Source organism: Nerophis lumbriciformis, linkage group LG28 (genome assembly GCF_033978685.3).
Source record: "Nerophis lumbriciformis linkage group LG28, RoL_Nlum_v2.1, whole genome shotgun sequence".
Taxonomy (NCBI): Eukaryota; Metazoa; Chordata; class Actinopteri; order Syngnathiformes; family Syngnathidae; genus Nerophis; species Nerophis lumbriciformis.
In genome coordinates, this window is record NC_084575.2 from 34,541,940 (window position 1) to 34,554,491 (window position 12,552).

At 45.7% G+C, this 12,552-nt stretch overlaps 1 protein-coding gene across 1 annotated transcript in view; it reads left to right on the forward strand.

Moving 5' to 3' along the window:
• Positions 1-12,552, forward strand: part of cyp20a1 (cytochrome P450, family 20, subfamily A, polypeptide 1) — a 53,908-nt gene that overhangs the window by 16,371 nt on the left and 24,985 nt on the right. Inside the window, exons 7-8 of the mRNA XM_061924108.1 lie at positions 12,314-12,426; positions 12,491-12,545. Coding sequence (XP_061780092.1) covers positions 12,314-12,426; positions 12,491-12,545 — 168 coding nt within the window. The remainder of the gene's footprint in view (positions 1-12,313; positions 12,427-12,490; positions 12,546-12,552) is intronic.

The following is a 12,552-nucleotide window of genomic DNA, read 5'->3' on the forward strand; positions in this document are numbered from 1 at the left end:
AGTACCAGTTTGCCATATTTTTTATTTTTACAGGCATGACGGCGTGCCGTCGTCAGGTCATGAATTTGCTGGTTTTACGAGCGGAGGAGCATGTTGGGCAGTGCACACACACAGAGTACTTGCAAGCAGACACAGTGTGTAGACAGAAAAGGGAGAAAGGACGCATTTTGGTGTAAAAAGTAAAGATAAAGGTGAAGTTATAACACTGAAACACCCTCAGGAAGAGATGCTTAAAGACATGGCTAACGTCCGTCCGCCGTCGGCAGTGTTTTAGCTACTTCTAAATCACTAATCCTGGTCTCCATGGCGACAAATAAAGTAAGTTTCTTAAAAGTATTATCACTGGAGGACGAGGAATATCTAAACATGTTTCACTACACACCGTAGCTCACCGGCGTCAAAATGTAAACAAACGTCATTGGTGGATCTACACCTGGCATCCACTGTAATGATATCAAGTACAGGCACGTATCTAGTCGATACTACTATGATTACGTCGATATGTTTTGGCATCACAACATCTTCGTTTAAAAAAAAATGTATATTATGTTTATAAAGTCAGTAAATATGTCCCTGGACACATGAGGACTTTGAATATGACCAATGTATGATCCTGTAACTACTTGGTATCTGATTGATACCCAAATGTGTGGTATCATCCAAAACTAATGTAAAGAGGAGCATGTTGGGCAGCGCGCACACACGGAGTACTTACAAGCAGACACAGTGTGTAGACAGAAAAGGGAGAACGGACGCATTTTGGTGTAAAAAGTAAAGATAAAGGTGAAGTTATAACACTGAAACACCCTCAGGAAGAGGTGCTTTAAGACATGGCTAGCTAGCTAGCAGCTAACATCCATCCGCAGTGTTTTAGCTACTTCTAAATCACTAATCCTTGTCTCCATGGCGACAAATAAAGTAAGTTTCTTACAAGTACCATTATCACTGGAGGATGAGGAAAAGCTAAACATGCTTCACTACACACCGTAGCTCACCGGCATCACAATGTAAACAAACATCATTGGTGGATCTACACCTGACATCCACTGTAATGATACCAAGTACAGGAGCGTATCTAGTCGATACCACTATGATTACATCAATATTTTTTGGTATCACAACATCTTCGTTTTTTTTTTATGTATATTATGTTTATAAAGTCAGTAAATATGTCCCTGGACACATGAGAACTTAAATTATGACCAATGTATGATCCTGTAACTACTTGGTATCGGATCCATACCTAAATGTGTGGTATCATCCAAAACTAATGTAAAGTATCAAAGAAGAGAAGAATAAGTGATTATTACATTTTAATAGAAGTGTAGATAGAACATGTTAAAACAGAAAATAAGCAGATATTAACAGTAAATGAACAAGTAGATTACTAATCCATTTTTACAGTTTATCCCTCATAATGTGTAGAAAATAATAGGAGTATAAATGACACAATATGTTACTGCATAGACTAATTAGGAGTCTTTGTTTGTTTCCTTACTACTAAAAGACAAGTTGTCTAGTATGTTCACTACTTGTGCTAGCTTGTTTGAAACATGTTGCAGGCATCAAATTCCAAATGAGCTAATATTTGCAAAAAATAACATTTTCCAGTTGGAACGTTAAATATCTTGTCTTTGCAGTCTATTTTGATTGATTGAAACTTTTATTAGTAGATTGCACAGTACAGTACATATTCTGTACAATTGACCACTAAATGGTAACACCCCAACAAGTTTTTCCAACTTGTTTAAGTCGGGGTCCACGTTAATCAATTCAAGTGAATATAGGTTGAAAAGGATTTGCAAATCATTGTATTCTCTTTTTATTTACCATTTACACAACGTGACAACTTCACTGCTTTTGTATAAACAAATACATAAATGTTTGTTTTCCTTTGAATGTTTTTTGCCCATGGCCAATTTTGACAACCAGAGGTGGGTAGAGTAGCCAGAAATTGTACTCAAGTAAGAGTACTGTTACTTTAGAGATTTATTACTCAAGTAAAAGTAAGGAGTAAAATATTTACTTGAGTAAAAGTATAAAGTATGTTGTGAAAAAAACCACTCAAGTACTGAGTAACTGATGAGTAACCTGTTCGTTTAATGATGACGGCAACAAATAATGCACAAAAACATAAAAATAGCAATGAGCAAATTCAGAGCCAGGAATATCTCTTAAGCAACTAAAACTTTAATATATATTAAATAATAATACATTAACATAAAAAAATGAAGGCAAATTGAGCCACAATAACTTAACAGCACCATAGGCTCAGTAGGCAGAGATTACAAAGGAAAATAACAAGTTAGCCTTTACGCAAACCATAATAATAATAATAACTGGGATTTATATAGCGCTTTTCTAAGTACCCAAAGTCGCTTTACATGTAGAACCCATCAATCATTCACACCTGGTGGTGGTAAGCTACTTTCATAGCCACAGCTGCCCTGGGGTAGACTGACGGAAGCGTGGCTGCAATTTGCGCCAACGGCCCCTCCGACCACCACCTATCATTCAATTCACCGGTGTGAGCGGCACCGGGGGCAAAGGGTGAAGTGTCCCGCCCAAGGACACAACGGCAGCGATTTTTTGGATGGTAAGAGGCGGGGAGCGAACCTTCAACCCTCAGGTTTCTGGCACGGTTGCTCTACCCACTACGCCATGCCGCCCCTGTGACCATAAACTGATAGGTGTGGGCTGCATCTGGGAACACACTGTGCACTTCTGATTGGTGTTTCTATGCGTGTGCGTGTGCGTGTGCGTGTGCGTGTGCGTGTGCGTGTGCGTGTGTGTGTGTGTGTGTGTGTGTGTGTGTGTGTGTGTGTGTGTGTGTGTTCAGTTTTTTCCGTATTGGCCCTCTGAATAGGGGTCGTCACTCAGCATAAAAGGAATTACTCGCACTGCACTCTTTTGCTTGTTTTATTTGGTACTATTGCAGAAACAGTAGCAGCAGCAGCAGCAGAAGCAGAAGCAGCAGCAGCAGAAGCAGGTAATAACCTACAAGTAAACATGAACATAAAACAATGTATCTATCTTGAATCATCATAATGTAAATAATAAACATGAATTCATCAACTGAACCATAATGTTGTCAACCATGATATGACATATTATCAATCACTGTGATTTTATCCTAACTTATTAATTTTAGCATTACATTTTATTATCACCATTAATGTATGTCATATAATGTTTTAAATGTGATCAGAATTATTTATAATGTCCCTATGGTTCATGGACAATCATATTAAAAAGACATAAAACACCGGCGCTCTGTTTGAGGCACACATTACACATATGAGCAGAACTACATAAAAGAACTACAAATCCCATCAGCCAAACCAGGAAGTAAAGTGCCGGTATTTTTAACTCAAACCTTCGAAATGCAGCTGGACACACGCAACGTGACAACAATCTAATCCAGCAGATTTCAATCCACACATTACTGTTAATTTTGCCAATGTCGTTCAAAGACTAAATAATGAGTGTTTGCCCTGGTTGTGACGCAGCAAGTCCGCCGCACAACAAGCGCTGCGGACACAGCGGATTTACAACAAACAGAAAAGCAAGGAAGCAGGCAAGCATGGAATTTAAACAATAATTCAGCTGATCTAACAAAGCAAAGCGGACATAACAAATGATCTTACCAGTGGGGTATGCTGGTGACGAAGCACGCTGTTTTTACAAACGAAACAATGACGCCATTTTTAAAGCTACCGACATGGTCACCTGTCAGTGGTAGCCCCGCCCATCTTAAAGTCCCAGGTAAGTCCGCCATCAATACATATACACATAACAAATACACATATTAAATCCAACACCTCCCACTTAAGTTCCTGATGTCCCATCCAAGGAACTTACACCACAATCTAGAGACCCCACTTCGTGACACACATTCAAAAATCCAGTTACAATGATTTTTTTTTTTTTTTTTTTTTTTTTTTTTTTTTAAATGGAGTGTGGATGCTCATCTTTGTATATGTACTGTGTGCACTGTGTGGGCATGGTGGCAGCGATCCGCCTACACCAACCAGCCAAATAGTTTTAAGGGGTTTTGGGGCGTTGATTTGGCCAAAGGGTGGGGCAGTGACTGGAACTTTGAAGTCGCCCCGGGAGACAGCGTCATGAAGTCGCAGCTGGAGTCGAATCCTCTGCTGGGATCAGCACGATCAGCCGCCTTACATCCCTTTGCAGAATGATGGTTGACGGGAGTTGTTGATTTGTCCTGCCTTTTCTCTCAGTATTCGTCGTTGGAAGGCCAGCACAAACTTTGACATCGACGTCCCTGACGACTCCATGCCTGTCTGGTCTTGTGGCTGTAACTATGCCCAAGCGGAATTGTCCTCTCATAGCATTAGGGTCTGCGATCCAGACGATGTCTCCCTCTTTGACGTTTCTCTCCTTTGTATGCCACTTCTCACGGACAAAGAGATTTGGACCGGCTAGTTCATTCCACTTGGCCCAGAATCTGTCAACTAAATTGTGGATGTTCCTTAGCCTGCGCCAAGGGTGGGTGACTAGATCAAGTCCATCTGTGTCTCCTCCCACTGAGGATCGTCCGAGGATGAGAGAGTTGGGAGTTATGTAGCCGACTGACTCCTCTTGCTCCTGGGCGCGAGCGTCGATTGGGCGCTCATTTGTCAGGTTGGCTGCCTGAAAAATTAGAGTCCGGAACTCACCCCAGGTGAGAGAGTCTGTCGCTCCTTTCAAACTTGTTAGGGCTCTTTTTATCAGTTTTACGGCAGCTTCTGCTGCTCCATTCCGGTGAGGCGCATCGGCAGGGTGGAAGCACCATGCCCAGTCTGTCCCATTCTTGGCTGCAATGTCCTCAACAGATGATGTTTGTAGACAGCGCATGTGGTTTTGGAGCTCATTCAGAGCGGGTTTAGCCCCGATGAAGTTTGTCCCTTTGTCGGACCATAGCTTGCGTGGGTGACCTCTAAGGGCAACAAAGCGGGAGTAGGCCAGCAGAAAACTTTCTGAGGACTGGTCATCGGCATGGACTGCCCTTGAAGCCATGCAGCAGAAAACAATTCCCCAGACTTTCTTCCTTGCTCTCCCCTTTACTGCGTCCTTGACTTCATAGGGGCCGAATAGATCCAGGGTTGTGTACTCGAATGGGCCTGCCCTTTGCGAGCGCTCCAGCGGGAGGTCACTCATCACTTGCTGGCATACTCTAGCTCTTTGCTTTCGGCAGTGGATGCAGTCATTTATAACTCTCCTGACTGCTCGACGGCCCTGTATGATCCAGGCTTTTCTCCGAGTTCCTAGGAGAGTTGCTGCAATCCCCTCGTGGTTCTTCTCATGAGCCTCTTGGGCTAGTAATGTGGCCAATCTTGACTGCATAGGGATCAGAGGAATAGCAGTCTTGCCTTCATTCCAGGACTGAATTCGTCCTCCGCAGAGTAGGAGCCCCGTGACCTCATCTTTTCGGACCACGAGTCGGTCCAGAGTTTCATCCCGGAACTCAACTCCGTCCTGGGCTTCAAGGGCAAGGTAATGGAAGGCCTCTGCCCTCTCAACAGCTGTAAGACCAGGCTTTGCATTTTCATTGGCAGTGGCCTGGTGGCTGCCACCTAACCAGGCCTCCACTGCCCGCCGAGTCCAGGCAACAGTCCCACACAGCCTGGTGAGGGAGCTAAACCTCCCAGGCTCAACGAGGCGCACAAGGGCCACGGGCCGCACCCGTGGGATAGATAGAGGTGGAGTGGTCCTAGGGCCGGCAGACTCAGGAGGCTTCATTCTGCTGTCGCTCCCATTTTTCTGTCGCCTTGTGACCACGGCAGAGAATACGCGTCTTTGAAGCTTCTTGATGCTGTCTGGGGCGACCGTGGCAGCGATTTCATTTGCAGTCTTCACCGGCCACTTGCTTTCAGGCCACTTGAGGAAGTCAGGCCCGTTCTGCCACTCCGAGTCCTCGTTCAACTCCTCAGGAGTCGCTCCCCTCGTAAGGATATCGGCAATGTTTAGGTCTCCTTCAACCCACTTCCAAGCGTCCACTGGGCCGGCCTTCTGGATTTCTCCGATTCGATTTGCAAAGAAGGTCTGATATCCATAACTGTCCTTTTGGATCGCACCAAGGATCGTCTGGCTGTCTACTAGGTGTACCCAATGATCGACTGGGATGCGGCAGTGCCTCTCAAAGTACTTCCTCAAGCGAGTAGCAATTACCGCGCCACAAAGTTCAGCTTTAACTCCATCCCCCTTCTGGTCGAGAGGAGTAAGCTTGGCCTTCGACTCCACCAGCCTCACGATGACCTTACCAGGCTCGGTTTCCCAGCGGAGATAAAGCACAGCTCTGTAAGAAGCTTCGCTCCCATCAGAGAATGTAACCCCAATTGGGTGGCCTAAGGCTGCAGGGGGGGTGAGGCTCCGGTCAAATCTTATTTGGCCGAGCCTTGCATACTCCTCAAAAAGTCTGACTGCTGACTCCCGGAGTCCTGGTGACAGTGGGTCATCCCATGTGTCCTTCATCGGGCGATCTTTTCTTGCTTCTTGAAAGGACTCCCTTACGAGTATTACCCCTTTCTGTTTCGCAGGGGAGACCAGACCAATGGGGTCATAGAGGCTGGCAATTTGGCCAAGAAGCAAGCGCCGGCTCAGCGGCTCAGGAGTGCTGCTCCTAATCTCGTCCTCTTTTAAGTCAAGCCCAGTCCTCATCTTCCCCCTCTTCTTTGAGAAGTTGATTGTAGCGAGGATGCGGAGCTTGTCTGACTCGGGCTTGTACCCAACCCCGAGGGCTTTGCTGTCCTCTTGCATCTGATTTGGGAGGGTGAGGATGTTCGGCGTGCTCGGACAGCCAAGCTGGGGACTGCTCTGGGTTCCCCCCCTCCCACTTTGGCCAGAGAAGACCCAGGGTTTTAGAGAGAACCCTCCTGCCTCCAAGATCTTCTCCACTCCAACAGTTGTCTCTCCCTTTGTGAACTCGGTGTACGGATTGCTTGAGTCCACAAGGACCTCCTCATATACTTTTGAGGCAGTTCTCATGGACCTCGCGACATGAGTGTCAGACTGGTGGAAGGTTAAATCTACCATCTCAAGGAGGTCAGGGTGGGTCCCAGCGACCGTCTTTCCAAGTGGGCCATCCCAAAGGATCAGGTCCCCTTTTCTCCTGACTGGCTGTGGGACCAGGCGACCTTCCCTGTGGCTGATGAGGAGATCGATTTTGGTGGGCCGGACCAAGTCTTCAGCAGCAACACCAGGGAAGAACCCTTGAAGTTGATGTGGTGTGGCTTTCTGGGTGACCTCTGCGATGCTCTCCAGGCCGTAACAAATGATCTTATGCACTCCCACCGTTCCCTCGGGAGTTTCTACCCTCAACCGAAGGGAGTATCTCCTGGTCATGATTGTCCTCCGCATCCCACCAACTCCATGCACAATCAATTTGATGTTCTCTCCACATAGTCCGAGACGCTTGGCTCCAGTATTTGTGATGTAATTGGTATCTGAAGCAAGGTCAATCAATGTTCCGATGAGATGGCCAGAGTTGGTAGTGACCTTGAGAAGCATCATTAGCACTGGATATTCTTTAGGTAGACTTCTATTGCTGGTGCAGATTGCTGTGGTGGTTTTGTTTGAGAAGACTTTCCTGCACTCTGTCTTCTGCTCTGGAGTTAGCGTTGCAAGAAACTCTTCCTGCTGGTTGGTTAGGCCAAGAGGCCTTTTCACTACTTTCGCTGGGACTTTACTGCCACCGTCCCTTTGAGTGGCGAACCTGGGGCAGAGCAGGTAGTGGTGAGCCTCGTCTTGCCGGCAGTCCGCTTTACTGCAGAGGAACCCTGAGTTGCAACGGCCGTCCTTGGGGTGAATGTTCAAGCACCTGTTGCACACACCATGGGTCCTTAAGTGAGACTTTCTTTTTGCCAGGTCCAAGTCCCTGAAGGTTTTGCAAGCAAAAAGTCTTCCAGTGTGTGTTTCGTCGCCACAGACGGAGCATTGCGATTGTGTCTTTGCTGGAGGCCCGCGTTGTCCTGCAGTGACCCTGGAGAAAGCTTTCTTCGCCCTCTTCTCTATCGGGTGTTTCTCAAAGGGAGTATTTTCTGCAAGGCTTGTTTCCAACTGGTCCAGCTCTTCAAGAATTACCTCCTGTCTCTTTAGGAATTGAAGAAGACACTCAAAATGGTTCTGATGGGCGAAACCATTGGTGGGCACATTCTTGTGATCCACCCATTTCTCCTTTAGGAAGTTCGGTAGCTTACTTTCCAGAGACTGTGCCACCAGACGATTTTTCATAACATCCTCTTCACCCAGGATGAGAAGGTTGCTTAGGGCCCTTTCCACTGTCTGGATCAGCTCAATTGCTCTCCTAGGGTTATTTCCTTTTACAGGGGGCAGGCCTTGCACCTCACTCGCAATCATCTGGACAATCCTTGCCTTATTCCCATATCTGTTGTCCAAGCGTTGGAACATTTCCTCAGCGGACGCGCAGCTGGACAGGACTAGGTCCTTTTTCACTTTCTCACCGAGGCTAGCTAAGAGATGGAACCTTGTTACACCTGCCGTCCTCAGTGGGTTCCCCAATTGCTCCAGTTCTCCCCATTCAGCCTTCCAACGGTAATAATCTGTTATGTCACCAGAAAACGTGGGGAGACGTGCTCTCTCGAGGGGGAACTGATTTCTGTAGCCGTAACCTCCAGGATACATGTCAGGGATGCCTCGGGGGGCACTCTGGGTCATCAGCGGTGTACTAGAGGCATTTGATGTGGTTCCAGTGCTGCCACCAACTGGTCCACTAAGTGCCTGGATTCTGGCACCTGAAGCTGAGATGGTTGTTGGGAGAGGATTGGAAGGAGCAACTTGGGTGTTGCTTCCTGAAGGAAGTTCCTCTTTTAGACTGGGACCGCTAAATGGGGGCTCTGTGAGACTGACTGGGTTGAGCACGTCCTGCGCCCTATCAGACTTTTTTTCTTGTCGGACTTTGTCATCCATATCTTCATCGGATGACTCCGTGCATCTTGGGTCTCGCCAGCTATCCTCCCAGTCTTTTACTTGGCGCCACAGAGCTCGGACCTTCTCCTTGAGCATCTTTGTGTTGGCATATGAGATAAGAGCATCCCAGTTCCTGCATCTTCGCTCGAGCTCATCGATCCTCTCTCTCAGGCCACGTCTGGTGAGCTCAAAATCAGACCTCTTTAACTTTTTTATGTTGCAGCCCTCAACCTGGTCCATCTTAGTCTCTGCACTGGAAACACATTCTCCGACGTCATCTGCTGCGAACTTAGTCCAGATTCTTTCTTGAATGAGCTCAACGGTCTCTGTGTATTTACGGAGGCACTCAGCTGTCTTCTCCGCTATGCAGGCTGCTTCTTCTTTTGCCTTGTCCTCTTCATCCTCGGTTCCGTTCACCGCATTGAGGGCTTCAGCATAGTCATCTCCTGCATCACTGACCCTCTCATAGTCCACCTCAAGGATCCTCAGCTCGTCAATCAGGGCTCTCTCTCCTAACAGTTTGACTTTGGAGGCAAGTTTATTGGCCCTCTTGGTGAAGGAGGATTGCGCAGCAGAGCGCATTCCTCTGAGGGCTTCAAGTTCCTGCGTGTCCATTTTCCTTATTCTTTATCTGACCTGGGTTTGGTTCCACCAGCAGGGTCCTTTCCCTCCAAATGGTGGTTCTCCTTTGGTCAATTGTTAGGTGGACACAGTGTTGTTTCGCTTGGAGAGTTATTTATTCCTCTTCAAGACTTAAAACTCATCGGGGGATTTGTAGGTAAATTCCAATCTCATCCAATCCCTGGTTATTACTGTTCAGTTTTTTCCGTATTGGCCCTCTGAATAGGGGTCGTCACTCAGCATAAAAGGAATTACTCGCACTGCACTCTTTTGCTTGTTTTATTTGGTACTATTGCAGAAACAGTAGCAGCAGCAGCAGCAGAAGCAGAAGCAGCAGCAGCAGAAGCAGGTAATAACCTACAAGTAAACATGAACATAAAACAATGTATCTATCTTGAATCATCATAATGTAAATAATAAACATGAATTCATCAACTGAACCATAATGTTGTCAACCATGATATGACATATTATCAATCACTGTGATTTTATCCTAACTTATTAATTTTAGCATTACATTTTATTATCACCATTAATGTATGTCATATAATGTTTTAAATGTGATCAGAATTATTTATAATGTCCCTATGGTTCATGGACAATCATATTAAAAAGACATAAAACACCGGCGCTCTGTTTGAGGCACACATTACACATATGAGCAGAACTACATAAAAGAACTACAAATCCCATCAGCCAAACCAGGAAGTAAAGTGCCGGTATTTTTAACTCAAACCTTCGAAATGCAGCTGGACACACGCAACGTGACAACAATCTAATCCAGCAGATTTCAATCCACACATTACTGTTAATTTTGCCAATGTCGTTCAAAGACTAAATAATGAGTGTTTGCCCTGGTTGTGACGCAGCAAGTCCGCCGCACAACAAGCGCTGCGGACACAGCGGATTTACAACAAACAGAAAAGCAAGGAAGCAGGCAAGCATGGAATTTAAACAATAATTCAGCTGATCTAACAAAGCAAAGCGGACATAACAAATGATCTTACCAGTGGGGTATGCTGGTGACGAAGCACGCTGTTTTTACAAACGAAACAATGACGCCATTTTTAAAGCTACCGACATGGTCACCTGTCAGTGGTAGCCCCGCCCATCTTAAAGTCCCAGGTAAGTCCGCCATCAATACATATACACATAACAAATACACATATTAAATCCAACAGTGTGTGTGTGTGTGTGTGTGTGTGTGTGTGTTTGTCTGTCTGTCAATTGTTGCGTTTTGGACCAGTTGTTCCTCCCAGGGAATTCAAGTCACAAGTCGCTCCCAAGCTCTTTACGACACTTACTCAGTGGCCTAGTGGTTAGAGTGTCCGCCCTGAGATCGGTAGGTTGTGAGTTCAAACCCCGGCCGAGTCATACCAAAGACTATTAAAAATGGGACCCATTACCTCCCTGCTTGGCACTCAGCATCAAGGGTTGGAATTGGGGGTTAAATCACCAAAATGATTCCCGGGCGCGGCCACTGCTGCTGCCCACTGCTCCCCTCACCTCCCAGGGGGTGATCAAGGGTGATGGGTCAAATGCAGAGAATAATTTCGCTACACCTAGTGTGTGTGACAATCATTGGTACTTTAACTTTAACTTTAACTTTAAAGCTGAGTTGAAAAAACCACCAGAGACAGAATAGGTATTTTGTTGTATATTTTCAAAGCTTTGCAAATATACTTTTTTTTAGACCAGTCCAGCATAGAACATTCTATCGCGCCGCCAAAAATGGTCTGTCCCCCCCGATCCCAAAAACCCTCTCTCTTCTCCCCTCTCTGTAGCCAAAATACATGCTAGTCATAACACATTCCAAAGCCTCAAGGTTAACACACACAGTTTACTTGCAGACAAAGCAGCAAGAGAAGAAATGGAAAACACGAGCTGTTTTCAAATATGACTATGAAATAAAAGAAGTACAACTTAAATTCGGATATATGTAAATATCTGCCTCCGACACTGTCTCTCTATGAGGCTGCAGTGCGTTAATAAATGTCCCCACACGATGTACATTTGACAGTGATTCATAGCAGGGAAGCTAACATCAGTCTATGGTGACAGCCAAAATATCTACTAACGTTACTTACTGCCATGTGCTTCCTCAAATTTGACGTTGAGTTCATGTAAGCTTAAGCTTGTTGTTGTTTTGCCGCTGAAAGGCGTTTACATGACCAGGCGGTCATGTGAACGCCTGGCTCTGTTTGATTGGTGAAACGGAGTCAAACGTCACCAGTGACTGCATTTGATTAGTGAAATGGAGTCAAACGTCACCAGTGACTGTATTTGATTGGTGAAACGCAGGCATGCGATAGAGCCTACTTTGAAGGTCTGTCTGACAAACCAAAACAAACAAAGCGTGCATTAACAGATGGATAAAAATCAGTAGCGAGTAGCGAGCTGAATGTAGATAAATGGAGCGGAGTAAAAGTAGCATTTCTTCTCTATAAATATACTCCAGTAAAAGTAAAAGTATGTTGCATTAAAACTACTCTTAGAAGTACAATTTATCCCAAAAGTTACTCAAGTAGATGTAACGGAGTAAATGTAGCGCGTTACTACCCACCTCTGGTGACATCCCAACGTCATGGATAGATTCCAGTCCTGTGGGAAAGACTGCAAAGTATGAACAATGTGTGGTTGTTGTCTGTAAGTGTACAGTGACGTAATCCTGAGATGGTGCTCTTTGGGCTTTTACAGCGATTGTCATGACAACCATGGTTTTGGTATTTTGGAAGATGCCTGCAAACTGTGACTGTGTCTTCAGCTCTGTCAGAGATGGAGTCTGTGTTGCTGTCTGTGGCCAAGGAGAGAAAAGCCAAGCAAAGCCAGCTGGTGTTTGTGGATACTCTGCTTCAGTCCGGTCTCACAGAGCGACAGGTGAGCGCTTATCCCAGGACTTTGCCACGAGCCACACGAGGTTAGCTTGTGTTGTTTGTTTCAGATCATGGAGGACTGTATGGTGTTCACTTTGGCCGGATGCGTCATCACTGCTAACCGTGCGTC